This window comes from Penicillium atrosanguineum, assembly GCF_028827265.1.
Source record: "Penicillium atrosanguineum strain IBT 20685 chromosome Unknown utg000002l_segment0_segment0, whole genome shotgun sequence".
NCBI classification, from domain to species: domain Eukaryota; kingdom Fungi; phylum Ascomycota; class Eurotiomycetes; order Eurotiales; family Aspergillaceae; genus Penicillium; species Penicillium atrosanguineum.
The window spans coordinates 393,643-420,827 of record NW_026623134.1 but is presented as its reverse complement, the minus strand read 5'-3'; the positions used below and the strand labels follow the sequence as shown (position 1 = coordinate 420,827).

The 27,185-nt window shown below is 51.8% G+C and overlaps 12 protein-coding genes across 12 annotated transcripts; 6 read left to right on the top strand and 6 right to left on the bottom strand.

Annotated features, from left to right (window-relative positions):
- Nucleotides 1-345: 345 nt before the first annotated feature.
- On the bottom strand, nucleotides 346-1,997 carry N7443_001895 (uncharacterized protein; the record flags this gene model as incomplete). The annotated part of the gene is made up of 3 exons (XM_056881951.1): nucleotides 346-460; nucleotides 516-713; nucleotides 766-1,997. 3 exons carry the CDS (start codon nucleotides 1,995-1,997, stop codon nucleotides 346-348), a joined length of 1,545 nt encoding a protein of 514 aa, XP_056743792.1.
- A 1,553-nt stretch (nucleotides 1,998-3,550) lies between these two features.
- On the bottom strand, nucleotides 3,551-4,775 carry N7443_001894 (phosphotransferase family protein; the record flags this gene model as incomplete). The annotated part of the gene is made up of 3 exons (XM_056881950.1): nucleotides 3,551-4,250; nucleotides 4,317-4,612; nucleotides 4,677-4,775. The coding sequence occupies 3 exons, from the start codon at nucleotides 4,773-4,775 to the stop codon at nucleotides 3,551-3,553; spliced, it is 1,095 nt and encodes a 364-aa protein (XP_056743791.1).
- A 1,389-nt stretch (nucleotides 4,776-6,164) lies between these two features.
- N7443_001893 (uncharacterized protein) lies at nucleotides 6,165-8,579 on the top strand (the record flags this gene model as incomplete). Its single annotated transcript, XM_056881949.1, has 1 exon — nucleotides 6,165-8,579. The coding sequence occupies one exon, from the start codon at nucleotides 6,165-6,167 to the stop codon at nucleotides 8,577-8,579; it is 2,415 nt and encodes an 804-aa protein (XP_056743790.1).
- A 466-nt stretch (nucleotides 8,580-9,045) lies between these two features.
- Nucleotides 9,046-10,413, bottom strand: N7443_001892 (pyridoxal kinase; the record flags this gene model as incomplete). The annotated part of the gene is made up of 6 exons (XM_056881948.1): nucleotides 9,046-9,685; nucleotides 9,742-9,859; nucleotides 9,909-10,121; nucleotides 10,177-10,256; nucleotides 10,306-10,316; nucleotides 10,363-10,413. 6 exons carry the CDS (start codon nucleotides 10,411-10,413, stop codon nucleotides 9,046-9,048), a joined length of 1,113 nt encoding a protein of 370 aa, XP_056743789.1.
- Nucleotides 10,414-11,412: 999 nt separating this feature from the next.
- On the top strand, nucleotides 11,413-12,363 carry N7443_001891 (uncharacterized protein; the record flags this gene model as incomplete). Its single annotated transcript, XM_056881947.1, has 1 exon — nucleotides 11,413-12,363. One exon carries the CDS (start codon nucleotides 11,413-11,415, stop codon nucleotides 12,361-12,363), a length of 951 nt encoding a protein of 316 aa, XP_056743788.1.
- Nucleotides 12,364-12,767: 404 nt separating this feature from the next.
- N7443_001890 (ankyrin repeat domain-containing protein) lies at nucleotides 12,768-14,613 on the top strand (the record flags this gene model as incomplete). The annotated part of the gene is made up of 2 exons (XM_056881946.1): nucleotides 12,768-13,081; nucleotides 13,134-14,613. 2 exons carry the CDS (start codon nucleotides 12,768-12,770, stop codon nucleotides 14,611-14,613), a joined length of 1,794 nt encoding a protein of 597 aa, XP_056743787.1.
- A 1,541-nt stretch (nucleotides 14,614-16,154) lies between these two features.
- Nucleotides 16,155-18,608, bottom strand: N7443_001889 (AFI1/MesA family protein; the record flags this gene model as incomplete). The annotated part of the gene is given in 5 exon segments (XM_056881945.1): nucleotides 16,155-17,415; nucleotides 17,457-17,842; nucleotides 17,891-17,951; nucleotides 18,005-18,200; nucleotides 18,218-18,608. The coding sequence occupies 5 exon segments, from the start codon at nucleotides 18,606-18,608 to the stop codon at nucleotides 16,155-16,157; spliced, it is 2,295 nt and encodes a 764-aa protein (XP_056743786.1).
- A 484-nt stretch (nucleotides 18,609-19,092) lies between these two features.
- Nucleotides 19,093-20,049, top strand: N7443_001888 (uncharacterized protein; the record flags this gene model as incomplete). The annotated part of the gene is made up of 2 exons (XM_056881944.1): nucleotides 19,093-19,561; nucleotides 19,616-20,049. The coding sequence occupies 2 exons, from the start codon at nucleotides 19,093-19,095 to the stop codon at nucleotides 20,047-20,049; spliced, it is 903 nt and encodes a 300-aa protein (XP_056743785.1).
- A 272-nt stretch (nucleotides 20,050-20,321) lies between these two features.
- N7443_001887 (TBC domain-containing protein) lies at nucleotides 20,322-21,744 on the top strand (the record flags this gene model as incomplete). The annotated part of the gene is made up of 3 exons (XM_056881943.1): nucleotides 20,322-20,765; nucleotides 20,828-21,573; nucleotides 21,621-21,744. The coding sequence occupies 3 exons, from the start codon at nucleotides 20,322-20,324 to the stop codon at nucleotides 21,742-21,744; spliced, it is 1,314 nt and encodes a 437-aa protein (XP_056743784.1).
- Nucleotides 21,745-21,863: 119 nt separating this feature from the next.
- N7443_001886 (uncharacterized protein) lies at nucleotides 21,864-23,156 on the top strand (the record flags this gene model as incomplete). The annotated part of the gene is made up of 2 exons (XM_056881942.1): nucleotides 21,864-21,867; nucleotides 21,973-23,156. The coding sequence occupies 2 exons, from the start codon at nucleotides 21,864-21,866 to the stop codon at nucleotides 23,154-23,156; spliced, it is 1,188 nt and encodes a 395-aa protein (XP_056743783.1).
- Nucleotides 23,157-23,560: 404 nt separating this feature from the next.
- N7443_001885 (RNA-binding protein) lies at nucleotides 23,561-24,950 on the bottom strand (the record flags this gene model as incomplete). The annotated part of the gene is made up of 4 exons (XM_056881941.1): nucleotides 23,561-24,347; nucleotides 24,401-24,599; nucleotides 24,656-24,812; nucleotides 24,870-24,950. 4 exons carry the CDS (start codon nucleotides 24,948-24,950, stop codon nucleotides 23,561-23,563), a joined length of 1,224 nt encoding a protein of 407 aa, XP_056743782.1.
- A 1,281-nt stretch (nucleotides 24,951-26,231) lies between these two features.
- N7443_001884 (uncharacterized protein) lies at nucleotides 26,232-26,569 on the bottom strand (the record flags this gene model as incomplete). Its single annotated transcript, XM_056881940.1, has 2 exons — nucleotides 26,232-26,465; nucleotides 26,504-26,569. The coding sequence occupies 2 exons, from the start codon at nucleotides 26,567-26,569 to the stop codon at nucleotides 26,232-26,234; spliced, it is 300 nt and encodes a 99-aa protein (XP_056743781.1).
- Between the last annotated feature and the right edge of the window lie 616 nt (nucleotides 26,570-27,185).

Below are 27,185 nucleotides of genomic sequence, written 5' to 3'. Positions count from 1 at the left end.
AGGGGGAAAACGAGTGGACCATTTCCAAAGACACGTTGCTTGACGTATTCCACAGAAATTAAACAAATAACGAATGGCCCGTGTATCATCATGCTTCTAACTTGACATGTGGTATCATCCAAAAAAAAGACAAAAAAAAACAGGAAATAGAACAGATACGGGAACTAGAACAGCTGGACAGGACGGATAAAGGTATCACTTATGGGAAATTCGTCACGCGTAAGTTGAAAGGCTTTGCGAGGGAATAGAGTAAAAGAGGGCCATGAAACACGCATGGTGATGATTCCGCTCGCTAGATATCGCTTGCAAATAAACGAAGGCTGTGGGTAAGAACCCGGGTACAGTTTATGAATTCATTCTCCGCCGTCGGCCTCGTGAACTGCCGACGGGCCGTTGTGCGAGGACTTGTCGAAGAATAGGGTCGTCTTTGTTTTTATCGACGTGGTGGACTCGGACGTGTCTGTCCAAGGGGAATTAGTATGATCGCCTCAACAAAACTTATCAGAGTTACACACCGTTGAAGATTATCTGGTCGGGGGTATTTATGCTGTTGATCGGGACAGAAAGGACACACATAGCCTGGCGAATTATGCACCAGGCCATGGCGCATCATTTCATTTTTGCGTTTGAATCCTTTCCCGCCTACGCCTCGTGGACAGCCTTCTACGGGACAGAAATGAGGTCGGTCTTGCGAATGCACGTTGGCATGGGAGCTATTGGTTCGCATGTTAGGGTAGTGCTTTGGCTAGGCGGTATTACACTTACTTGAGGAGGTATTGGGTTTGGAAGGGCGCTGCCGTGCAACCAGGGTGTGTGCATTTATAACTTCCCGTAGCATGGACTCCGTTGGCGGATGGTTGCGAGCTAAACGAGGCCCGATCAACAGACCCCGGGGTAGGACCGACCTGCTCTGTGGGCGTGGGGTAGCCCGTTGCAGGACTCTTCGCAGTCATGGGTGACATGTCGTAGGGGGTCGCCGCATGGATTGACTCGGATGGAGGCGGCGGAGGTGGCCCTCGCCAGAACGGTGCCGTCGATGCAGGAGACGGGTTGTTGGAGACATCTTTGGTGCTGACGGGTGACAAATGCGAGAACGGACTGGGTGGAACTTGCTGGGGAAGGAATTGAGGTAGTTGACGGTCGTGGGGCGACTCATTGCGTGATGATGCTGATCCAGGGTAAGAGTATATAGGAGGTAACCCGCGCGGGTGAGGAAACTCGTTGGGTGAGAGTCCGTCGAGGGCGGACCGGATAGGTGGAAGGACTCGGCTGTTGTTGCTGCTAGAGTCTGGAGAAGTTGCCGCGCATGACGAGGGGGGTGATTGTAAAGATTGAAGGGAGGGAAGTGAGAAGTTTTTGTCAGGGGACGGTTTGATGTCGTTGAGAGGGGACAAGCCGGGACGGTCTTCGGAAGGTCTTCGGTCTGGAGCTTGAATCGAAGGCAATCTGGTATATTCTCTCGGCGACACGGAGGTGGTTGTGATCACCGGTCTTGGTGGCGGGGGAAGAGGTTCGCGCGGTGGTGGTGGAGGGGGAGGAGGTGGTGGTGGTACTGCCTTATCACGTTCACCCTCAGGTCCGTCTGCGTCTGCGTCTGCATCGGCACCTCCACGTTTCAGATCATCGTCTGGCACCTTAACCTCGACCTTTGGCAATGATTGCGAATGCACGAGCTTCTCTGGATATCCACCATCGCATTTGTCAGGCCGTTCCTGCTTGAGCGAGTCCGCCAGCGGATACTCGCGGGCATAGGCCGCGACGTCCGGACGGTCAGGCGCTAAATAACTGATCAGCACGGAGTCACCAAGACGAGTTTGAGTCTGGGATTCCGGCAGGTGCGGCTTACGGGAACGGTTGGGCGTTCCCTTGGCGCTTGCGACGTCGTCGCCGGAGACAAACGGTGGGAGGGGCTCTTCCTCTCGGTACTTGACGGTCTGCGGCCTCGGGGGCGGGGACCGGTTCATGGCATCGTCCGAGTCATAGTTATCGGCCGTCATGAAGGCAGGAAGAGCATAGAGATGCCCGTCTGCGCCGGTGAGAGTAATATTTTAGAGGGAGAGTCGATCGAACACCATATGTAGACCGTGACGTTATCGCCCTGTGTCGGTGAACCTGTTAGCGGACGGGCCGGAGTGCTATAGCGATTTGAGCCTCATATCCTCCCGACACGAAGATACCCTAAGGAGAAAGAAGGACCGGGAGCCATCCGCAGGCTCAGGATGGGGAAGAAAATAAGAAGGTGCAACAGGATAGCAGGGCAGGATAGCATAGCAGGATAACATAGCATAGCATAACAGCCAGGGCAGGACAGGATTGAAGAAGTTAGGACTTACCACGAGGGGAAATGTGAGGCTCAAAAAACGGGATCACCCAGTAATAAAGTAGGTAGAGACCACAAACAAAATAAGGGGCTCAAAAAAAAAAGAGAAGGAAAATTGAACATGAAGAAAAGAGGGGGAAATTGGAGACGGGGACGTGGTGGTGAGGCTCTTGTCAAGTGGGCCACTTTGGCCCTCCGAGGCTCTGTCTCCGTTTTTCCTTTTTCCTTTTTTTCCTTTTTCCTTCTTTGGGGCTTTTCGATTTTACGGGTTTGCTCGTTTATTTTGGGGAAGGGAAGGGGCATTTGCCCGTTCCCCCCAACCATGACTATATCACCGACGGATCACCAGACGCAACGCAGATGACAATCGGAGGGTTTGAGGGCCGGTCGCACATCCCAGGATTCTCCTTCTCCTTCGCAAGGCTCCACTATTTCGCACTTCAGTCATTAACGGGGGGGTGGGTTGACCCTCGCAGCCACTAGAGTGATTATGGTTATGGCCATGACCATGATCAACACTCTATACACCACGATCCATGAGCTCATACATAACCCCTCTCGAAGGATTTGACAACGCAGCACGATCCACGTTGCCCGCGTTTCAGGAGAAGCCGGTCAGCCCCCTCTTCGCAATACGCGGCCCGCGCCGAGAATTTCATTGCGACACTGCACCTCCTCTTCGTGGCCCTAGTGACTAGCCACTTTTCCGGTGTGGGTTCCCTGGTTTTCTTGCTTTTTGGGTTGGGTTCTTCACCCCCAATCAGCCTCACTTTACCCGGAGCCGCAGGACCCAGCCTCATTCCGAAACCCCCTCTTTCTTTGAACCCAATGATAACCCTTCTGGCGGAACACGTTATGGCCCTTTTCCGCGAGAGCGAAAACGAGACAAAACGAGAGCAGGAGACGGAGAGGGAGACCAAAAAAAAAAAAAAGAAAAGAAAAGAAAAGAAGCTAAACCAAAGGTGGCGCATTGACGTAGAGGTGGTGCGCACGCAGAATAATCGACGGGTTCTCGACCAACGTGGACCGAATGGGCGCCGCTGACAGGACGTACTTTGACCAGACTGGGATCGTATCTCTAAAAATAAGTTTCCTCTTTTCACCTAGGTCGTGAGCAAATAGATTAACCACTCGAGGTTGGATTATGTACAGCCTACCCGATCGGGCATCCCTAATCTAGATCGAGACAAGACACAATTCACCGAAATAAAGAGTCCGACTTCGTTGCCTCTACAATTTGCCCTTCTGCTGCGATTTCCGTTGTACCTGCTTCACCTGTTCCCACGCATACAGTGCAAATGGCTTGGCCCGCTTAGCGTAGTCGCCCGCCCGTGCACTGCTCGCCTGCCGGCCTGCAAAACGGGCCGCAATGCCCTGCATAATTACGGAGCCTCGGAATGCGAAGAACGCATCACCCCAGAGGATGTCTTCCGTCGGATTATATCCTGCCACCGCACTGTACCAGCGCATGCACTCCTCGCGCGACGGCAGCCCCGGCACTCGTCCGGGCTGGAACGACTCTGTGTTGCTGTCCGCGCCCTCCATGATGTACGGGCTTGTCAGATTGCAAAAGTCCGAGAGCGGATGGCCCACGGTTGCCATTTCCCAGTCCAGAATTCCAATCACTCGCGGCTCCGTCCGGTGGAAGATCAAGTTGTCGATCTTGTAGTCTCCGTGCACCAACGTGCCCCGATCGCGCGGCTGCGTCGTCTTCTGCGCGAAGAATTTTACCATGTCCTCGAAGTGGGGGAGCTCGCCTACGGGTTCCTTAGTATCGGCGTCGACCACCTGGGCCTGGGCCTTGGACACGGTCGTGAATGTTGCAATCTGGCGGTCGTAGAACCCCGTCGGCTTGCCGAACTTCTCAAGGCCCAGGTCCTTAGGAATGACCCGGTGGAATTTGGCTAGTGTTTCCACAGCAGATTTCCATCTATAACAGTGAGCCTGGTTCTCTTTTGGTTACGGACCGATAGGGTCGGAGCATAGCTCCACATACAGTGCATTCCTTTCGTCTGCGCTGACACCAGGCATCGCTGGGTCAGTGAAGTGTCGCCCATCCAAGAACTCCATAATGTAAAATGGCGTGCCGATCACACTGTTGTCCTCGCACAGACTTAAAGCCTCGGGCACCGGTACATCAGTCTGCCCCAGTGCCTGAATGATTTGAAACTCTCGATCCACCCGGTGCGCTGTCTTTGAGAGCAGCTTGCCCGGAGGCTTCTTGCGCAGGACATACTGCTTGCCATCGGCACTTGTAAGCTGGTAGGTAGGGTTGGATTGCCCGAAGCCGAACTATACATCATGAGTGATCGGTATTTGTCTTTTTTTCTACCGAAGTACCTAGAATCAAACTCACCTGCTTCAGCCCCAGCGGAGTCTTGAGAGCAGGAACATGCTGGTCGATGTACCGCTCCAACGAAGGGAGATCTATAGGTTGCCGCACTTCGCCCGCCATGATGCAAAGAATAAGATACAGAATCAAAGAATTGATTCGGAGTACTCGGATATATACCGAAGTAGAAGTGGAAATGGAAATGAAACTCTACCCCAGAACAACCGGGGTACCTCGGCCCCAGCGAACCCTCGGTCATGAGCGGGGAGAGCAACGTGCAAACATTACAAACAACTTAACCTAGCTTCTCACCGCCGAGACGCGCGCACGCGTCCCGCACGCGCAAGGGACTGAAGCTCACCGCGTACCACACCGCAACTCCGTGGGTCTTTTCCTCAATTGACCTTTGTTTTCTGACGTTTGACCTTTCGTTTCCTCCTCTCTACTCAATCCGATTTCTGGCAATGACCAAAGAGACCACCCCGCCCACTACCGTCCCTGCCACTCGCGAGCCCCCCTCCCTCCCCGCCTCCCCGCTAGCTAAACGCTCCAAGACCGACGCCATGACTGCCACTACCCCTGCCGTTACCTCTATCCAGCAGCCTATGCCCCCACTCCTTGTTAAGAAGCTGGTGGCTTCTGCTAAGGCCCCCACTCGCGGCTCGGCTTTCGCTGCGGGATACGATATGTACAGTGCGAAGGAGACGGTCATCCCCGCTAAGGGCAAGGCCATGGTTGATACTGGCATTGCGATTGCTGTGCCTGAGGGAACCTGTATGTGAGCCGGATGCTTGAACCAACTCTATGGCAATGGCAGTAATTGCCTGGAATAAAGCTAATCTTGATTTCTGGATTAGATGGTCGCGTGGCTCCCCGCAGCGGTCTCGCTTCAAAGCACTTCATTGACACTGGTGCCGGTGTCATCGACGCTGACTACCGTGGTGAGGTGAAGGTGCTTCTGTTCAACCACTCCGATGTCGACTTCCCTGGTATGTCGGGATTACTCGTGAGTAGCGGTTTACTTGCTGATACATTGGAACAGTTAAGGAGGGTGACCGTATTGCCCAGCTGGTTCTGGAGCGGGTGAGTTTCTCTTCAAATGGGTCTCAATGATTTGTCTAACGGTTTATAGATCTATACGCCCGAAGTCACCGTCGTCGAGGAGTTGGAAGAGAGTGTCCGTGGCGCGGGTGGGTTCGGCAGCACCGGAATCTAAATAAATATAGGGAATTGTTAAATTCACCCCCCCCCTTTACTATTTTCACCCCCCTGCCTGAAAGTTCAGGAATCTAGCTTAAAATGGCCTAGTCTGGCATTATAATGACCGCTTTTCTCACCGCCTTACCCACCGCTTCTAAATCTCCATCTCCAAATATCTCTACCTTAATATATTATCTTCTTCCATACCACCCAGCATGGCATCTCTTAGCCTAGGATTGCTGTTTAACAATGCTTATATCGACGATATTACCGCACCAGGTAGGATTACCCGTCCACGAAGGTGTCTTACTAATGAATATAGATGATTCAGCAGCATCCAGCGACGATGAGGTCCCCCTGAACCCTCCGCCTTCTACATTCCCTCTACCCTCGCTTCAGCCGAAGTACGATACCTCCGAGCTCGCTTTTATCGCGACGATATTACCGCACCAGGTAGGATTACCCGTCCACGAAGGTGTCTTACTAATGAATATAGATGATTCAGCAGCATCCAGCGACGATGAGGTCCCCCTGAACCCTCCGCCTTCTACATTCCCTCTACCCTCGCTTCAGCCGAAGTACGATACCTCCGAGCTCGCTTTTATCGCTGTGAATACCTTTGCAAAGCCGTACGGTTATGCTTTAACCAGGAAGCGATCGAAGACGACCAAAAAGGGCGTGATGAAGACAGTTCGGCTTGGCTGCGACCGCGGAAGAAGATATATAGGCCATACAAGGGAAGAGAGGATCCGGAAGACTTCAACGCTTGCGAATCAGTGTCCATTCAGTATGTCGGTCCGGCTTGATCTACAGTCCGATACCTGGTATCTCACTGTTGAGGATGAGACACATAACCACCTCCCTTCGCCTGGTATAACTCATCCAGTCCATCGACGGCTTGAGTACGTTCGCAAGGCTATCTGGATCCATGATCTTATTCGACAGGGTATTCACCCTCGCCATATCATCACGACACTCCGAAACGACGACCCTGATTCAACGATACAGCCCCGTGATATCTATAATATTCGAGGGAGGCTTATCAGAGAGTATTTGAATGGTCGTACGCCTATTCAAGCCCTGATGGAAGAGCTTCCGAAAGGAGGGAACTGGATCTTCAAGTACGAGGTCGACGAACAGCATCACATCACCGCCTTGTTCTGTATGCACCGGACCAGCCTCGCGATGCTGAAGCATCATCCCTGGGTTATCTCGATGGACTGCACATACAAGACGAACCGGTTTGGGCTACCAATGCTTGATATTGTTGGCTTTACACCAACCGGTGCGACATTCCACGTGGCCCTAGCATTCATCCAAGACGAGAAGCAAGAGACCTACACGGTTATTCTACGCTGTCTTGCAGAGGCCTACGACTCTCTCGGGCTGGCCTATCCACGTACAATCTTGACAGACAAGGAAAAAGCGCTTATCAATGCTATACGGCAGGTCTTTCGGCTAACAAATATCATGGTCTGTCTGTGGCATATCAACATGAACATCATGAAGAAGGCCAGACCACTACTCGGAGACCAAATCGCTATCGCTCGTAGAGATAATATCTCTACCAGGCCTATGACGAAGGCCCAGATGGATAAAGAGCTTCGTCAGATGGTTGATACAGGATGGAAGAAGATGCTACAGGGCTGGAACCGCATCGTCTATGCTGATTCAGTAAGCGCTTTCCAGACATCCTGGACCTGGTTCCAGGCCCAGTATAGCGACCCTATCTTTTTACCTATCCTACAATACATCGAGGATGAGTGGTTAAACGACTGTCCGGAACAGTTCCTACATATCCACACGGCGCACTATCTCCATCTACATGAGAGTGCCACTTCTAGGACTGAAAGCGCGCATTGGCTTTTAAAGCGCGAGCTACAATCATCAACAAACGACCTTCTTGTCGTCCTACAGTCATTCGAACGCGCCCTGAACCGTCATTATGCTGATATTCAGTATCGAATCGAGACGGAGAGAGCTAAGATACCAACCAAGATCAACCCACTCGTCTCTTTATTGGCGCGGCGCATCTCTCTAAATGCGATACAGTCTGTGGAAGCACTAATAAAACGATATCTTCCTAAGGGAGCAGACGGTAAACCACCTATCCCATCATCCTGTGACTGCAGATCAAAGGAGACCGCGGGATACCCATGTATCCACTTGATCATCCAGTACCAGCAAGAGAACAGAAGCTTCGAGCCCTCAGACTTCCATGAGCAGTGGCATTTGTACGAGCTTGGCAAAGCACCCCCTATTGAACCTCTTCTCTTGATCCAGGACCCTCTGCCTGTTCGACGCCGTGGAAGGCCACCTGGAGCTACCAACCTCATACGGTCTTCCCAGGCGTCGAGCACGCAACAGAGCACACAACAGAGCACACAACAGAGCACACAACAGAGCACACAACAGAGCACACAACAGAGCACACAACAAAGCACACAACAAAGCACACAAGACATAACATTTGACAGGTCCACCCAGCGAGAGCCATCGGCGTTCGAGCCCCAGCGTCGTCCACCACCTCGTCGACGCCCAGGGCGCCCTCCACCATCAGCACATAACCACGGACAAATACAGGGTGGAGATCGGGGTGATATAAGGGGTGGTAGAGGCCGCGGAGGTCGGGGATATCGTGAAGGGCGTGGAGGCGCGGTCGCCTCCACCGCTGGAGATCGGAGGGTCCTGCGTAGTAGTCAGCGTAGTCAGAGAGGTGCTGAGTAATCAGGTTTGACGTATCTGATTGGATAATAGATAGAGATGTACGTAAATGGCGGAAAAAGTGCGTTTAAATGGGACTGGAATCCAGTTATTTAATAAGTAAACCTGAAATAAAGGGTTTTCGGCTGAATAAACTAGACACCTCAAAAAAGAGGCTAGAATCTGCTGGCAGAAAACTGGGGCCTGAACTCTAAGGCAAGGGGGGGGTGAAAATAGTAAGGGGGGGGGGGGGGTGAATTTAACAATTCCCTAAATATAAAAGACGAGAGATAATTTAGAACTGGATCTCGGAAAATCAATGAATTTACGTATTGAAAATGACTCAATCCAAGCATTTGAAAGATGAATCTATATACAAACCGAACCCCTGTTTTGGTAGTAAAATGATGCTCCCATTCATGTATCTGCGCTTTGCTCCGCCTCATGATCTAGTCGTGTCGTGTCTCGCTAATGTTCTCAACGTAAGTCGCTATTGCAATTGTGGCGGAAGATCTTCCTTGCTCCACTGTTGCACCTCGAATTTCACGTGGGGATCCCGGAGGAAGCGTGCGTTCCGGACCAGTCGAACTTCAGCAGCCTTGGTTCGGCGCAGATGGTCACGTTTCTGCTGCTCTTCAGAGCTCAAATCCCCATTCTGCTCAGGTACGGCAGCCGCTAATTCCGCATTGCGGGCTTCCATGGTCCGCTCGAGGACGCTGTGCATGCTAGCGAGCACCTTGACGGTTGCTCGTGCCAGAGGTAAATCACTGGCCGGGACACTGTCGGGCGACACCCAGGAAGGGGTGTTTTGAAGATCCTTGCCCGCGTCGACGACGGCTTCGCGGAGCCGGGCAACCATCAGCGCGGCGAACATGTCGCCAGTGCCGCTAAAGAAGCAGTCGAGGGCCGGCACGTCGATCCGGAATAGACGCGGAGATCCGTCAGACTGCGTGGTGGAGCCAATAACAGTAAGGTAGTTCTTGGGCGGGCTGGGGGTGTTGCCCGATTGAGACAGCTTAGATAGCTGAACGGAGGTGATGATGACATGGGGGACGGAGTAGATGCGGTGGATGGCAGTCATGGCCTCGGCCAGAAGGGCGAGGGAAGTGATTTTGATTCCGGAGAGGACTCTGCGGCTCATGTTAGAACCGGATATTGCAGTTTGGGAGACGGATGTATAACGCACTCGGCTTCAAATTGATTTGGCAAGATCAAGTCTGCGTGCTGAATGATCTCCTTGTAAGCTGGGACGACATCGTCGTTGACGTAGAGCCGACCCTGATCGCCCATGACAGGGTCCAATACTAAGGGGACGGTTAGAGTGTATCGTTGGAAGCATTGACTTTGACTCACCCCAGAAAAATGAACCAGGCTTTTTCTCGGCTTTCCGCTTCAGGTCAATGGCTATGTTGCCCACAGCTTCCACGGCAGCGGCACTGGGGGCATATCCGGAAAGCATCACATCAAAGTCCGTCAGGTTACTCTGGCAAAGACCCTGGTAAAGGTCGGTAATCTCCGGGGCGGTTGCGCGCGTGCCCTTGAACTGCCGGTATCCGGTGTGGTTGCCTATCCTGTGAGTCAATTGAGACCATTGAAAGCTTCTAGCTGAGGTGAAACGCACTGAAATGCACCGTGTTCAATGCGGCGACCTCACAGCCCATCGACTGCATGACCAAAGTGGCCATGGTGTTTCCCACATGGCTGGTGGGCTGTTAGTTCTGACCCCACACCGGTCGAGACGATCACGTACCCATACACCACCTAAGACGACGTTAGAGCTGAGAGTATACAGACCGGGGATACTTACATGACTGGCCACAGCCAGCACCCTCGTTTCGGGCACGAGAGATTCCGACATGATTGTTGTAATGTAGAAAGTTGACGTGGGGGAAGATTGCAACCATTGGAAATGACTCCGCCCGGACTTCTAAGAATCCTTACCTAATTGGCCCCGTTCACCGCGGGCGAGAACCAGCATCAGCATTGGATGCTTATCATCCATCGAGCAAACTCATGGATATCGCACCAACAAATCCATGATTTGGGAGATGAGAGCTCCTGGGATCGATCTTAGACGTGTCGGTTTGATCGACACGAGCTACCCCTCGTGCTCGTGCCCTCCTTGCATAGGGAGCATCCTTTAATTTCGCCCAGGGCGCGCGATGCGAAACGAGGAAACACCAAGACACGAGACCTATCGGTCGCATTGAGTGACGATAACCATGAATCCGAGCAAGGCTCTGTAGAGGCAGACGAAGGCAATGCCGGTTCTATCCTCTTCAGGAGGGAAACTCCAACCTCCACTCTCCACTCTCCAAACTCCCCATGCCCTCTGTGCTTCTAGCCAAACTAACCCGAATCAACCCCGTATCCGCAACGAGACCAAGACTGGCTCGAAATGGGCCCAAATGCCCAGGTTCTGGCCAGGGGAAGATAACCACGCCGTCTCCACCGACCGATCTAGTCCGTCGGCCCCTTCTCATTCGGGCTTTAGCGCAACGATTGTTCTGTGCTCGACCTGCTTTACCTTTGCACTAAAATCTCATCTTCCCCTGCTCTATCCTTTCGCGCTCCTACTCGTATGTCGAGCTGGGTGTTCCGGGCTCATGAATACCATGTCGCATCACTCATAGCCTTGTCTTGATCTTGTTATTTTTCCTTCCAAGCCCCCCGTGGCTACGTCGTTCGTTACTTCAATCCGATGGATCGCAGCACTTCCAACCGTGCGGTCTGCCCAAGCAGCCGCAACGCGTCGCTCTCTTCAATGCCAACACACGCTCATTCATCAAATCGCCGGTCACCTCTCAACCGGCACATATTCACCATCGGTTCTTTCTACCAGAGCCTTCTAATTTTAATGCTTATTCTGTGCCTTTTGCCCGTGTCCTCGGCTCAGCCCACCACCGCTGTATCAGATCTCGTTGCAAGCATTCCGCGATCGGCCGCGGCTCCGAGTGGAGAGATCATCGACGATCGCCACGAGGGATCTTCATTCCTAGAGAATACGCAATTGCATGCAGAGACTGACTCGGAGCCTGGGGGTCTTCTAATGCCTCGAAACACAAATTCGGATATGCCCACCGCGTTCGACACCATCTCCAACAACTTTGCCAATGCCACCTGTGTATCATTTTTCAAGAGGTTTCTGTCCAACACGACGGTGACAGACTGTCACGCCGTATCCCTCCTACTGGAAAACTCCAACTCATTTTTCCATACCTTGACTTCCGCCACGGCCACTTCACGCATCCTCGACACCGCATGCTCGGAGCCCCTCTCCAAGTGCTCGACCATCATGACCAATCTGGCTTCACAGATGCTCTCCGATAGTAATTGCGGACAGGACTATCAATCAGGCAACTCATTCGTGCAGGGTGCCTACGAGGACTTGATCGCGTACGAGCCTATGTATCTTGCCACATGCCTCACGAATTCGGTGACTGGTGATTACTGCTTTGTCGATGCCGTACAGAACAGTACCGCCCCAAATGACTACAATGTTTATTTCATGCCCCTGGGCACCACGATTGGTACTAGCAAGTTGACTTGTGGTCAGTGCCTGAAGGATACCATGACTACTTTCGCCCAGTGGGCCACGGTCGACGGCCAGGCTCTGGACACCACGTATCTTCCCTCGGCCAGGAATGTCAACGATCTCTGCGGTGCCGGCTTTGCCAAAGTCAATATCACCGTCGGCAGCGACACTGTCACATCCGGTGCCCGGTTGACACTCCTGTTGCCCAGTATCCGACTCCTTGTCTCCATACTAGGACTAGCGCTCGGAGCCACATCCATGGGAATACTTTAATTTGTTCATATCTGCATTGTTTTGTCCTACGGGGTATCTCTCTCTTCCTCTTGTTCTGGAGTTACGGTCATGTGTGACGATAGCGAATAGCGTGCCAATCTTTGTCTATATTAATTCTTGTCAGTTACTTAATTCAATCTGTACAATCTGTCGAAGACAATATTCAAGCCGTATTTGTTATTAGCGCAAGTGTGAGGGGTGAAATCAGGGGAATTTGGGGGCGGAAAACTTGGCCTGATTGAGTGCACGCTCAGCCTCCCCCGAAATGGCAGTCGCATGTCAATCGCGTTAATCCCCATTAGATAAATAGGACCTTGGCCCTTGGCGCAAGTTTTCCGCCTCAGCTTTTTGCCATGATGGTCTTACCCCGGGTTCCAGGCGTCCAGCCTGCCCACTCAATCGCCATGCTCCGACCACTGGTCGACTCCCTCTACGACTCCTCTCGCGGCTCGACGGACCTCATCAACCAGGCGCAGAATGAACTCAGCTTGCTCCTAGCGGTGCTACGAACCGCGGAGACGCAGTTGTCATTTTCAAGCCACCACGCTAGCCCAGAAATTCAGAAAACGCTGCAAAGCTGCCACCACGCGCTTCTGGATTTGCAAAAGCTTCAGGGAATTGAGGGTGGGGTGGGCCCGCAGGGCCAAATCTCAGACATTCGCGCAAGGTTCTCAGACCTGATCTTCGAGCTTAGTGTGATGAATGCCAATATGATGATGTGCGTTGACCCTCTAACGGTCGAGATCGTGAGGTGTTGACTTTGTTCTCAGATCGTCGCAAAATAATGTTAATCGCATCTTGCGAGACTTTACCGAAGATATCAAGTCTGGCAAGCGGGAGGCTAAGGTTATCTCGAGTGCTCTTGATGATACTTCTTCGGACAGTGACCGAGAGAGCGCATGGGGAAAGCTGCAACAAGAGCTGCAAGACGCTGGCATCGCAACTGAGTTGTCTTCCCAAGATCGTGATATTATCATGTCAACTTTTCGAAAAGCTGTAGATCAAGAGGACCTTCTGAAGAATATCACATCAACACCAGAAGTTGATGAACCGATTAATAGATTACGGTCACCCGCGGGGCCTTTAGCTGAACCTCAAGCTCTATCCCAAGAAAATGGCCAGTCCGACAAGGAGGTTGTGACAGAGAAAGAAGAGAACTTCCCAATCCCTGTCGCATTTGAAATCCAGGACACCGATGATACCTCAAAACACGCATGGGCCACTATAACCTCGCCTGTAGATGACTTTCCCATCCCTGTATGGACAGAGCCAGGCTTGCAGTCCGGCGACACCGATAAGCAAGTGGTTTCAGTATGGCAGCCCGACACTCTGCCGATTCCTGTGGAAACAAATAACAGACACAACCGGACTGGAAACAGGACAAGTATATCCAGCTCTTCGGCATCCAGATCACAACCACCCGCGCCTACTCTTTCACGAGGGAAGAGACCCAGCCTGATGAGCCGAATGAAGTTCAAATTGACAAAATCTCACGACTTCATTGCGCTGATCCAAATGGGTGGACTATACTCGATCAGATGCGCGCTGGAGAAAGGTGCCAACGTCAACACCACGAATGAGGAGAACCAGACTGCCCTAATGGTTGCTATCTCTTTTCGTCATGAAGATGTTGTTTCGTTGTTGTTGGAATGGGGTGCCAAAACCGAGAAAATAGGAACTCATGGCGAGACTGCCTTGGGAACTGCTGCCCTGCGAGGACTCGACGATATCGCTCAGCGGCTTCTGTTACATGGTACCGACCCCGACAGTGCGAAAAACGTAGGAAAGACTGCTCTTTCTCAAGCTGCGATCTGCGGAAGCTTGAGTATGACTAGATTGCTGTTGGATTGGGGTGCTGATCCCAACGCGGTCAGTTCAAACGGCGCTACGGCACTGGCTTGCGCAGCTGACAACGGCCGCATCCAAACTGCTCGGCTTCTACTTGATCGTGGAGCCCAAGTAGACAAGTGTGGCTACCCTCGCCGGACGCCGCTCTTCAAGGCCGTACAGAGAGGCAACATTGAGATGGCGGAGTTGCTTCTTTCGTCTGGAGCGGATCCGAATTGCCAAGATTCCCATAAACATTCACCCATGGCGCTTGCCATCTCCCTTGACAGGGTTGAGATGGTCGGGATATTCTGTCAGCATGGTTCTGAATTTGGTGCCAATCCTATTGATGCTACCCGCATTTCCCCTCCACCGGCTAGGACTAGCGGTGGGAAGTCTAGTGCTGCTTATCAGTACTATTAAAGGGGGGGATGGTCTCAGCCTAGTTGTTTGGATCCATATTTCGAAGTAAAACAGCTATACTTCTTAGCTAGCATGGTGTGCCTCTCGTGCAACAGCATAAATATTCACATCTTGCACGGATCCACCATGACGTGTAGGCTGCCACTCCAGCAACTGTCTAACCAGATTAGAAGAACCTCGCAAAGTAGAACTCATAGCCTCAGCAAACACATATCGCACAGGCCTTGTCAACTCGATATTTTTTTTTTAAAAAAAAACTGGTAACGACCTAAAACATCAAAGATCTCGCGCATGCTCTCCTGGTTCATGACAAACTCAAAGGATGCACACCCGTGCTCGAAATCAAATGCACTTTCTCAACAGCTTTCACAAACGCCTTCGCTGCATCGACAACGTGAACCAAACCAGGTGTTGAGTTAGGATCGAGTGATATTTCGACCGCGTCATCCATAGATCAACACAGGCAGTGGAATCATAACAATGAGATCATCGACTTTAGCCATAACGGCCTTCTCCATCTCAACCCTCCATGTAACTAGCTCACTTGGTGATATATGGGGCCCCGCACGCACAATATCGACGTTGTTCACAGGTCGGTGACTTGAGCCATGAAGCCAGGTCCCAGAACAGGATATGTAGCCTAATTTGGATTCGTTTGAGCCTAGATTTGTGCTTTCAATGAGCCGTTGCGACCCCATGCGAGCAACATCACGGAGAAGGATGTAGAAGTATTTGCCGGCGTCTGTAATGTCGATGACTACTAAATTTGTCTGGCTCGCTGAATGGGCTAGGACAATGGGCCAAACTGATCTCTTATCCTGCGAGCTATGCCGTGGACGGCGTATTGGCTGCTTTGAACGATGAGGTTACCGATTTGTTGGCCTAGATTCCCCGTAGCGATGATGATGAGTTCTTTTGACGTGTTTGAGAGCCCGGGAAGGATAGCGATTCCTGTTTGTCGGTTGTTTGGCGATGGTTGAGGATGCAGGCCTGTTTATGCATGGCACACAGTTTATGCAGCTGGTTGTCCTTTATGTTTCCCCGCAGGTCTAGAATAAATCGTCCAGAGCATTGAACCCCCGGGGGAAAGACATGCAGAAGGAGAAGGTTTTCACCTAAATTTCGTATCATCCCGTGCATATAAATAGTTTGTGAGTTGTTGTTGGTATCATAGGTCCGTAAACTCCGCAAAGCCGCACCTCAAACCTTGGTCACGGAGTCTACGGTTCCAAGGTTGAGATAACCTTAATCTGCAGCATAATGATAAGGGAGAATGAAATGCACAAAAAGTGTGTACTGGATTGCAGTCCATGACCATGGTTATTCCTAAACGCGGAAGGTGAAAATATATTCAGGAGTCTTCACGACAGGAAGCAAGGCACAGAACGAAATATAAACAAGCAAATGCAACACCGGTGGCATCATGATCAAACAGGTATAGGTCTTGTCGTTCGTAAAACTTGAACAGAAAAAGGTATGCGCCCGGAAGGGAGTGTATATGAAGGAATCGCTTAAAAGGCAAAGATGAAATTCGCAGAAACTCAGCTTCTCCGAGACATGCTGTCTCCAAGTGCAACACCGACCAGACTCTGCGGCTCGCCGCCAAAGCTGGCCCCGGCGTTGTTTATTGTTGGAGAACCGGCTCCAGAGATAGGGCTTTGGGCTGCATCACGGTCACGCTTCACCCGGAAGTAACCCAATTTCGCAAAGCGACTTAGATGTGCCCAGAAATGACGACCGGCCGGATGCGAAGCGATGCGGTCGAGCAATTCGACTGTTGCTTCCCGTACGACCTGATCAGGGTGGAAGAGTCCCATGCTAATATAAAACAGACCGGCCTGATTCTCAGGTGCCACAGTCAGCAATTGGCAAACGCCGGCATAGTCCTTCACGGCATGAGAAAGAGCCATATAGATAGCGGCAGACTCAGCATGGGAAAGCTTCAGAGCCCGCAGACGGTCGTGGTGATGGTGCAGGTCGGGACGCTGAATAGGTCGGGCAGGGAAGTACATCGCAGCAATATCTTGAATGTAGGAGTAGTATGACCGAGTGTTCCGCCAACCCTCGATTCGCGATACCGACGCAGAGAGTTCACGCTGCTTGGCCATTTCGTCCGGCCACACGTAGCCATGCCCCCGGAGTGATGAAGGGTCCGCTGCATCGGTCTGCTGGCCAGTGGGACTATCGGGTGAGAGTTCCTCGCCGGGGCCGATGATGTAGAGATTTGAAGCACCGTAGACAGTCTCCTCGAAGGCTGCGGCCACTCGGACAAACTTGGTGATGTAGGCCCGCCATTTTGCACGGATCGCATTCTCGCCGTGTCGATTGGCAATACTGCGCAAAATGTCTTGCATGAAAAGGTTGTCTCCCGTTGGATCCGAATGCGCGTGCGAATTGTGATTGGGCAAAAGTGCATTCTGCTGCTGGAAGAAAAGGAGGCCTTCCGTCACTGGAGCCGACTCAACATGGCTCGAGATCTTCATACGACCCGTCGGTAGGTCGCATAAAACATCCCACCATTCTGGGTGGTTTTCGAAAGTAGGGTTGGTAACACCGGCAATGAAACCAGGGACTTTCAGTAGATCATCGATCTTGGTCAAATCGGTATAGGGGAAAGCATGGCGAGTGAATCCGCGCAAGATGCCGCCAGACGCCAGTGCGCAGGCCGCGAGGACCGCCTCAGCCACCTCTCCAGATGGTCGATTGTGCCCTAGGAAAATTACACGCTTCTGTGTGAGGATAGCGTTGACAAGGACAACGATAGGGTGCGTGAATGGGCCACTGGTGGTCAAATGAGGATGGCTTGGGAAAGGTTGGGGGAGGTGGCATGTGGCCCGGCGAACGTTTGTATAAGCTTGACCAGGGAAAAATCGCCCACGGTCTCCGGCCAAATCACAGTAGGAATTTTGACCGGGATGGGAATATCGTGGTAGACCACTTTCGATTCAAACTCGTGCGTGTCCCTCGGCAAGACGTGACGACTAAGTTTTTTTGGTGATGGTGGGCATTCGACGTCCTCCCTCTCTTCTTCCTCTCGCTGACGGATCATCTGCTCGAATTTCTCGATGAACATTTCTTTGGTGTTGCTGGATTGTAGAATATGGCGCTCTAGTATCGACATCTTGGGCATCAACGAAAGATCCATACTATTCACGGCATCGTAGAGGGATGCGAGGGTTTCGGGGTAGGGTGACTTGAAGTAATCCTCGAGCGCGAGGAGAAGGAGTGGCTGTCATTATCAGTTCGTGCTCTATAAAAGGACTAGACGGGTGCTTACCTTGTAGATATGGAGGAAGGAATGCCTTGTACAGATAGCCATGGCTTTGACGACGGCACCACTGTCTGATTGTTAGCCCTAGATCCGCCATAATCGCCGCAAAGGAAGACATACCGTCGGACCGTGTTGTCCTGTTTCGTATTCACCAAATTCAGGACATACATCAAGGGCGGGCCTTCCCCACCCTCCTCATCGTCGTCACTGCTTTCCTCCTCAGAGGCCTCGTCTGGATTCTCATGCTGGATGTCGGCACCTTCCTCGTTGCCACGATACTTTGACTTGCGCTTTTTCTTCTTCTTTCCAACCTCCCCTCTTCATCGTCGTCACCGCTGGTGTCCTTGTGCAGGAAGAAGATGGTCCAATCCTGACTTCGCACATGGGTTTGGTCGGGGAGCATCAGCTCCGCCAGCATGCTCTCGTCGCCACTAATCGCAGCGGGGTATTGATGCTCCATGATCGGACCCCGGTCGATGTGGAAGGAGGCCACCAAGATGTATTCCACATGGCGCTCGGATGAATCGACTGGGTATTGCGATTTGCACCGGCGAGGCTTGTAGCCGGTTCCAGGCTCAGCGGACGTCCGTCGAGTCGAGGAATGCGAGCCGCTGGGCGAGCGCCCTATGAAGGAGGGCGCGGGGGACAATCGAGGGAGGCCATTCGTCTTGGGATTCGTGGACAGGTTTTCGTTGGAAGGTCGATATGGCAGGGTCGACGCCATGATGGGTAGAGAGTTGAGAGTTCTCGTCAGGAGAGATCGGGCATGTCTTTGAAGATCTGGTCAATGCAAGCCTAAGACCTAAGATTCAAGACCCAAGACCCAAGGTCCAAACGGTGGTTCAGGGGTCAAAAAAGACAATCTCCACAGCGGGGGCGATAGGCGATAACAGCTTGGTCTACAGTAAGTACACTTCACTCAGTGTGCAGCACAGGATTGTAGCCGATGGAAGGTTCAAGAGTCTTCATCTAGGTCAAAGCGACTAGTGCAATTGACAGCTCTAGTTCATAAATTGACATAAATTAACATAAAATTGATCGATCCACAAATCCGCAACTCGACAGCTCTAAATGCACGTGCCCCGATCGGGCCGACTTGTTGCCGGGGCATTGTTTACTTGTGCTTTCAACTACGCAATGGACTCCAACCTCAACAACACAATGGTACAGTATGGAGGAACCCCCGGTGGAACCAGTCGCTGATATTGATGCAGGCAAATAATCCTACATTCAAACCCTCCCCTCTATCATTTGGGTCACCGCGGGCATCGCCCTTCCGGCGGCCCTCGACACCCAATTCCCCGCCCTCGGGTCGTCCTGGGACGCCTGGAAGCTCTCCAAGCAGGAGCGGCTATACGCCAATGGTGTCGCCCAGCAAGCTCAATCAGTCGTATACAGCTGCCGAAGAGGAGTCTGTCTCCCCGAGGACCGATCCCATACCGCAGCCCAAGTTCACAAGAGAACTGCCTCCCTCCCCCACCAAGGGCGCGCGCTCGCCTGGACATTCCTCGCCGATTATGAGTCGCCCAAGTGGAACGGGATTTGTTGGTTCAGACGCTGCCGCGAAGCTCCCGCCCAATGTGGCGCGGGAGATCCGCGAGGCTTTCCAGGTTCTCGATCGCGACAACGATGGGCTAGTAAACAAAGACGATGTGGCCGATGTGCTTATGAACCTGGGTAAATTGACCATCTCTCTCTGAACTCAAGCAGTTAATAGGTACTAACTCGGAGTCTCTACAGGCCAAGATTCTTCACCGTCTACTCTGGCACGCTTCTTCCCCTCCAGTTCTAGCCAAACCATCAACTTCCCGACGTTCCTGAATACACTGTCAGAATTAATGGCGCCCATGTCTTCTTCCCAGGACCTTCTTAATGCCTTGGCCGCGTTTGATGATGACGATAACGGTCAGATTGATGTTGCTGAACTACGTGATGCGCTTCTACACACTGTCCCCGAGGATGGAGGCAGGCCATTAACGGAACAACAAATCGACGAGGTCTTCAGCGGGTTTATCGGGCGGCGGGCATTTGGCGGTCGGCCTGCGAAGACTGGAGGCGCATCCAAGCGAGGTGAAGTGTTCCAGTACCACGATTTCGTGCGCAGCGTCATGGGTGGAGAGAACGGAAATGGTGGTCGGCAAGAGGCTGGGAGTGCTCAAGCTTGAACTGTATGAACTTGATCGGCGTTGGGGAGCTTCTAGGCGTTTAATGCTCTTACGAGTGATGCAGATAGGATGTAACAGTCACGACAAGGAATATATTAGAAAAGAACTAGTTCCGAGTACATAGTCCCGAGTACAAAGCCCTAGAGTGGATGACGGCGCGTGCTCCGCATTCCTCCAACGGCAGAAAACCAGCTCCAGCCACCATCCAAGTTACGTCTCACCTCATTTCCAGGAGATGCCTCTCCAAGGCATTTCAATGCAATAGTCCAGACATGGCCAAACATCAGCAGTCCTGGGGCCTTCCTAGCCCCGAGGTCCCAGCCTCACCACGGACGATGCGAACATTGCGCAAGATTCAGTCTCACCAAGTCCTGACCACTTCCAACGCACTCATTGCGCAAACTCAATCTTCTCGCTCAGGAGCTCGTGGTGCCGACTCTGGGTCATCATCAACAACCTCAAATAACACCATCCGGGCGCCGGTACATCGCCGGGCGCGTTCCAACAGTGACGCGGCATCTCGTGAAGCAGCGCTCGCGCCAGTTTCTACTCAGAGGCGCCCGGCTCGACAAACAGGCTCGGGTATAGGGCTTAAGAGATCATTTCTCGAGAATCTGATTCGCGATGGCCCCCAGCACGGGAACACTCAAGAGGCGCTACAAGAGCTGAAGTACCTCGTTCTATCGACCAGGGTGGAGGCGGACGGAGACGGCATGGTATGATCTCTGGCTGTCTAGTTGAGGTCTCTTTAACAATACTAATCTTTGCTCGTTTCTAGTCTCCCTATCGGATCTACCTTTGGCTCATTCTTCTCCATGTTCCTCCACTCCCAACGGATGATTACCTTGCTCTTGTCCACCGCGGCGGCTCCCCCGCTTATACCAAGATCCGCAACGATACCTTTCGAACTCTGGCGACGGACCCTCTATTCAAGCGACGCGTCACCGAGGCAAGTCTGATTCGGCTGTTGAATGCGGTAGCGTGGAAATTGCATGACTCCAAGGTGAAGCCTCGCTCTCGCCCTACCTCATCCCGGAGACGGGAGATGGAGGCTCTGATCAACACTCCTCCCAGTATTTCAGAAGAGCCCGAGGGACCAGGATCTGCTGGAAGTGTAGTGGGGGATACCGCTATTTATGTCCAGGGTATGAACGTCCTATGTGCGCCGTTCTTATATGCAGCCCGTAGCGAGGTGGAGGCATTCGCTCTTTTCCATCATTTTGTCACTGTGGAATGCCCTGGATATGTTCGCAGCACCATGGATGGAGTCCATCGGGGTCTCCGTCTGGTTGACCGATGCTTGGAGATCGTGGAGCCCAAATTGGCCGCGTATCTCTTTTCCAAGGGCATGCATGCAGAGCTATATGCTTTCCCTTCTGTGCTGACTCTTTGCGCTTGTACGCCTCCGCTACCGGAAGTGTTACACCTCTGGGACTTCCTTTTTGCATATGGCCCACATTTGAATATCCTATGCATCGTTGCCCAGCTGATCCGTATGCGTGATGAGATTCTTGAAAGCCCGAGGTGAGTGCTTCCTGTCCATTATCATGTGGTTTCTAACAATCGATAAGCCCCAACAAACTTCTTCGTTCTTTCCCACCTTTGCAAGCCAAGGACATCATTGCCTTGACCGTTCTTCTGGTGCGCAAGATTCCGGATGACGTCTACGAAGAGATGGTCAATCATGCGAAATGATTCTCTTGAATTTCGACAGCAACTTGTATTTTGAATATTGTTTTGATCACTGATCTTTATGGGGTGGCGTTCTGGGCATATACTTGGTTGTTTGCAGGACTGATTTTGACGATTATGACATGGGTCATGAAAATGCATTCGCACGAACTCAAGCAACGATAGTCTGAAATGAATTGATGATTCTTTGATACAAATCTCCAGACCGCTATCGAATCATAATTTTTCTAGCACTGGCCATCGCTTTCATCGTTCTTAGCTACTTTAATCTCCTACGATCCATACGTTTCTTACCACTTGGAAAGCCCCACTCAAAGGCCAAGAGACTCTCAAATCCGGAACTATGTCGTGCATTGATAGCCTGCGCCCTGGTCTATGACAGCAAGGTCAATCGACTATCTCCCCTGGAATCGCGAGCCCTAGCAAACAAAAGACTACAGAGTGCTTTTGGGATTCACAATGCTTTCACCACCACCGACAAAAGACTTGCACAAGACTTTGTCAGAGATATGAAGGATCGGATGTACCGCACCCCCTTCGAGCAACTCAAACTGAGTCATCTTCCCGGTCTCACTCGAAAATGGATCGAGCGCGGTTTCAATACGGACGATGAATCTTGGGGGGTTCCAAAGGGACTTACAAGCCGCGAGGAAAGCCCAAATGGCTTTGGGGTCAATGCTACGAGCTTGGTGCAGGTTCTTACATTCAAGGCCCTGCTTATCTGTGTTTGCGACGGATCAGAAGTCAACCATGACCTTCCTCCCTCGAAAATTGCTATATTGGCGCGGTGCATCAATCATACCTGGATCAATTCTAAGGAGGAGCACATTGTCAAGTTCGAAGACAACCGTGAGCTTCAAGCCTTGCTTCGAGAGGCTTTTCCTTGCCATGGTCAAGGAACATACAATATGCTCAATATCCTCATCCTGTCCTTCGAAACTATGTGGCGTGTTGTGTTGCGCGGCTTCCTACAAGTGCGATTCTCCGGAAGTACCCGCCGCGAATGGTGTAGTGTCTTGGCTGGATTTGTGAAGTCGCACACCAAGGAGCAATTTGAATGGTATCCCGAACGGGAGGTACTGTCTGTTGATGAGGGAATTAAGCCACTCCCCAAGGGTTCCACCTGGGCCTCATCATCCGCCGAGGAGGTTGTCAAGGAGGTTCTGAGGCTCTACCCTCCATCCCGCCGGATCTTTCGAGCTTATCAATGGGTCGAAAATTCAAAATACTCCAACGTAAAAGATTGGGGAACGAAGGACTCGCAATTGAATATCAAACAACGTGCTGATGATTACAATCGGGGTGCACGAAGTAATGAGGAAATCATTGCGGCTGATGTCGAAGCCTGCCATCTGGACCCGGGCATATGGGGTATAGATGCAGAGACTTTGACCCGTTGCGCTGGCGAGAAATGACAGGCAAGAAGAGCGAAGCGTTCATGCCTTTTGGTGGCCAGCCATTTGGATGTCCGGCCAGAAATGTCTTTGGACCGCGGATGATTGGATTCCTGATGGGGACTTTGATCACAGCCTTGGACAACAATTATCCAGAGGCTAAAATGACTTGGAAACTTGATTGTGCGAACACGGATATGATACGGCGTCTAGTATCGAATGCAAGGCTGGATATGGGGCGAGATGCATATGATGACCTCGAGCTGATCGGATCGTGGGAATAGGTGGCTGGATCAGAATTTAATAGTGAACGTTGGAAGTGTACTTGAAATAAAATTGAAGAAAATTGCAAGAACCTTGGACTCAATTCAAATTATACATGGTCATCCAGATCAAGTTCAATCATCACACTTGCTATGTTGTTCTCAGGTCGGTGCTGATGTGGACAGCAGCTCCAATGACCGCTTCTGCATTCCCGATCCGTCCACTACCAAGGGCTTATGGGGATCAAATGTCCTATTGTTCTGTAATTCCTGTCCAATCTTGCCAATCTCCAAGGGTTGGTGGCTGAACTCCAGGTTAGGTACGCTTAGGTCTTCCGAGGTAGTCATTGCCGAGTCCCAGCTTCTACTGCGAGATGTGCTGGATCCGTTGTCCATTTGTACGCGAATTTGCGCCCCCATGAATGAAGTGTTGTTGAGTAAGGCCACAGCTTGTTTGGCTTCCTCAATGCTGCGCATGATGGCTGAGCCATGGGGTTGGGACTGGAATTGGTTTCGGTTGTCCAATGTTTCGATGGCCGCTACATTGCACTGTTCAACGGTGCCTGCACCCTGTAGAAAGGTCTTTAAATCTGCGGCCGTGGTGGTTGTGTGTAAGTTCTGGATATAGACGGCCCGTTGGCCTGCGCCACTGGTCGGACTGTTGGGCTCCGTGTAGTTGGCCCACGGCTTGAGTGGATCTTGACGAGCATAACCATCACCCACATCGTGGACTAGCTGGAGAGGCGAGACCGGGTACATTGGAACCATGTTCCAGCCTTGGTTGTCATACATGGGGGAACGCATTAGTGGCGATGGTGGGAAGCACTGCATCGGCGGTGCCATATGGTCGGGCATCATAGGCATGAAATGCTGGGTCGGAATTGCCATTGGGCCCATCATGGGCGCATAGTCTGGGTATGGGTAGGTAGAGCTAGCTGAATTGATGGATCTTATTTATGTTAGATGTTTCGGATCTCCCCACAGATTTGCACTAGAACTCACTCTGGTGAAATGGGCGATGGGGGCACGGTCAGGTTTCCCTGAGACCTTGGAGGTGTTGTGTGGCCGGATGTGTAGTTCTGCATACTTTCCACGGCTGGTGGACTTCTAGTAGGTCCAGCAATGGGCTTTGTAGGTGCGCTGGTACGTGCCAGCGTCACGACCAAGCTTTGGCCGTCCCATCCGTTGGTGGACAGCCGGTCTGTACTTCTCGTTAAAATCAATGTATCTAGAGATAGACTATCAGAGAACACTTACGATAGGTGCGCCATGCTTCGTCTTCATTCTTCACAATGATCTGTCCTAGGCCTGTGGGGATCCCATGACTATCGTCGTATACTACGGCCTGTCGGATATGCAGAGCCGTCTGGCGCACGAGATCCTTCAGTTCTTGCCAACGGCAGTGGGCGGGAATCTGTTCTGCTAGTCAGACAAGTCGTGATTGAAAATACCGCGGCTAGAATATGCTTACCCCTTGGAGGAATAAAACAAACTCATCATCCGATCTGCGAGATCTTGGACTGCGTCCTTTTTCCCGACCAAGAAACGGCATAGCTGCAGGCAAATACCTAAGCTTGTTCCAATGATGCACTCAGGTAGTCACTGTTCTCCCCGCAGACGACAGTGGGATGTTTCTCGTTCAGCTGGCTATGCCAGGGCCTAGGATCCAAGAGATCACCGGCGTTGCGAAACAGTCGTAATTCGACTCGTCCGACTAGGCCTGTGATCGGTTTGGTCTCCAACTGGAATAATTGCTTTGTCCACAACTGAAGACCAGCCGTGACCAGGACTTTGTAATTAGCTCAGGTTATTCAAGAAATCAAAGCGGGGGAATCGGCCTCTATTGTCTAGAAAGGATAGAACGCTGACATTGTAGACATCCAGAAGCATAAAGGAATTTTGGAAACAGCTCTTCCAGGAAATAGAACAGCAAAGACATCGGCTTACCTGGCTTCTGCCGAATCAATGCAAGTCAACGAATTGGTCTGACCGACATGTACACGCAGAAACAGAACCCTCTGCGTTTTGGAGGAGCGTCCGGATTATTATAAGGGAATACGAGCAGGGTAGAGAATTCAGCGATGTGTCTTTTCAATGTGGTGAATATTTTCACAAGACATGTCCATACCGTGAACGAGTTGGCTCGACACTAGTAACAATTAACGTCTTAGCAGCGAGCCCTAACGAGCAGACACATTGAGGCGAGACCCAGAAAGGTGCAGGCGGCGAATTGAAAGGCACTAGCCAGCAGCCAGTCATGTCGGAGATCCATCGTCTCCCGCCGTCGGCCACGCTGAGATATGTCATTTTCCGTTGCGAAGCCCGAGCTCAGCTCGTCCGCTCGGCTGCCAAATGCAATAAACCACACTTTCCGTACTACCCTACGAAGAAGGGGTCCAGCCATCCAGAGATCAGGGTGTCATGCTGTTGCTTTTGCTTTTTTCCTCTGCCTTTTTTATCTATTTCAATTTGGCGCTAGGCCAGGATTTCAGCTCCCCATCGACGGGATCATCTTGATCCCGGGGTGTACTCGTCTCCATACTGGGGAGCAAGGCGGGAGCTAGTCGGGTGCACGGAAGGCAAATCGCTAGATCTTCACCGTGCGAAGTGCAAGGTAGAGAGCGCTTAGCAAGTTTCGTGTTACACCGCCAGGTTCGGATCGGACATGCTCTGAGGCGTCACCTAGGAGAGCAAAGATATGTAAGTGGAGCCGGGCGACACGGCCCATATCGATCACATTGGCCTTATGCTGCAGAATTCTCTAGCGTGCAGATGCCGTGGAGCTCAGTGGGTGGGTTTGATCGAGTCAGATTGGAACCACCAAGAACCGAAGCTAGAGATCGGCGATCGCGCGGGTCCGAGGGAACCCTGCGAGGTGATCAATCAGACAGAGACGCTCAGTGGCGTGGATGTTGCCGGGCTGATCTGCTATTATTGATTTGTGCTGGCATAGAACAGGTACCTGCAGCGGCAGCTCGACATCTTCGTGGCTGGCTCCCGGGCTGCGAGTGTGGTCGGGAAACACTTGAAGTCCCCACCGGTTCTGCTTCTGCATCTGCTTCTGCTTCTGCTTCGGATGAAGATGTTTGAAGATGTACAACGTACGTATCGTGCTGAGCCCGCACGGACGTAGCGTGGTCTCACAGCAGCTTCTCCCCTCCAGGGAACCATGAGCTTTCCCCGAGTTTCCAGGGAACTTGAGTAACACGAACTCCGAAGTCTATGCCGGATGGAAATAAATCGAATCGACGGTTCTAGCTCATGTCAAGAAGATCCTCGGTATCCTCTCGAGCACAAGTAGATGGTCACCTCCGTCAAATGACACCTTGTTGCACGGGGAATGTCTGGGAACGCGACCGCAGGAATGGAAGATTGAGAAGCTCTGAACACTGATAACACATTCCGTGTAAATGCCCCTCAGGAACCTAAATCATTGAGCCGCAGTCATCAACGTAGGGAATGTGGAGGAAGTGTTCAAAGGGTTGTCTCCAAGGTGTTTTATGACGTGCTCTACCATCTCTACAGCCGCACCAGGTATATAACACAAATGATTCTACTTATCCCATCAAGACAGATTTAAAGTCGTTTGCAAGGTACCTTCAAATGTTCTTTCATCTTTAAAAAAAAAAGTCACTAAAGAGGTGTAAAGAGAAGCCCAGAACGGTGTCGAGAAAGAACGGAAAAATCAGGTGTGTAGGCCCTCCAGATTATCGTCTCGGTCGGCTGTACTGATTCGGGGTCATGCGACCGGTTAGAAAAGCCTAGCTGCCGATCCGATCTGTTGGAT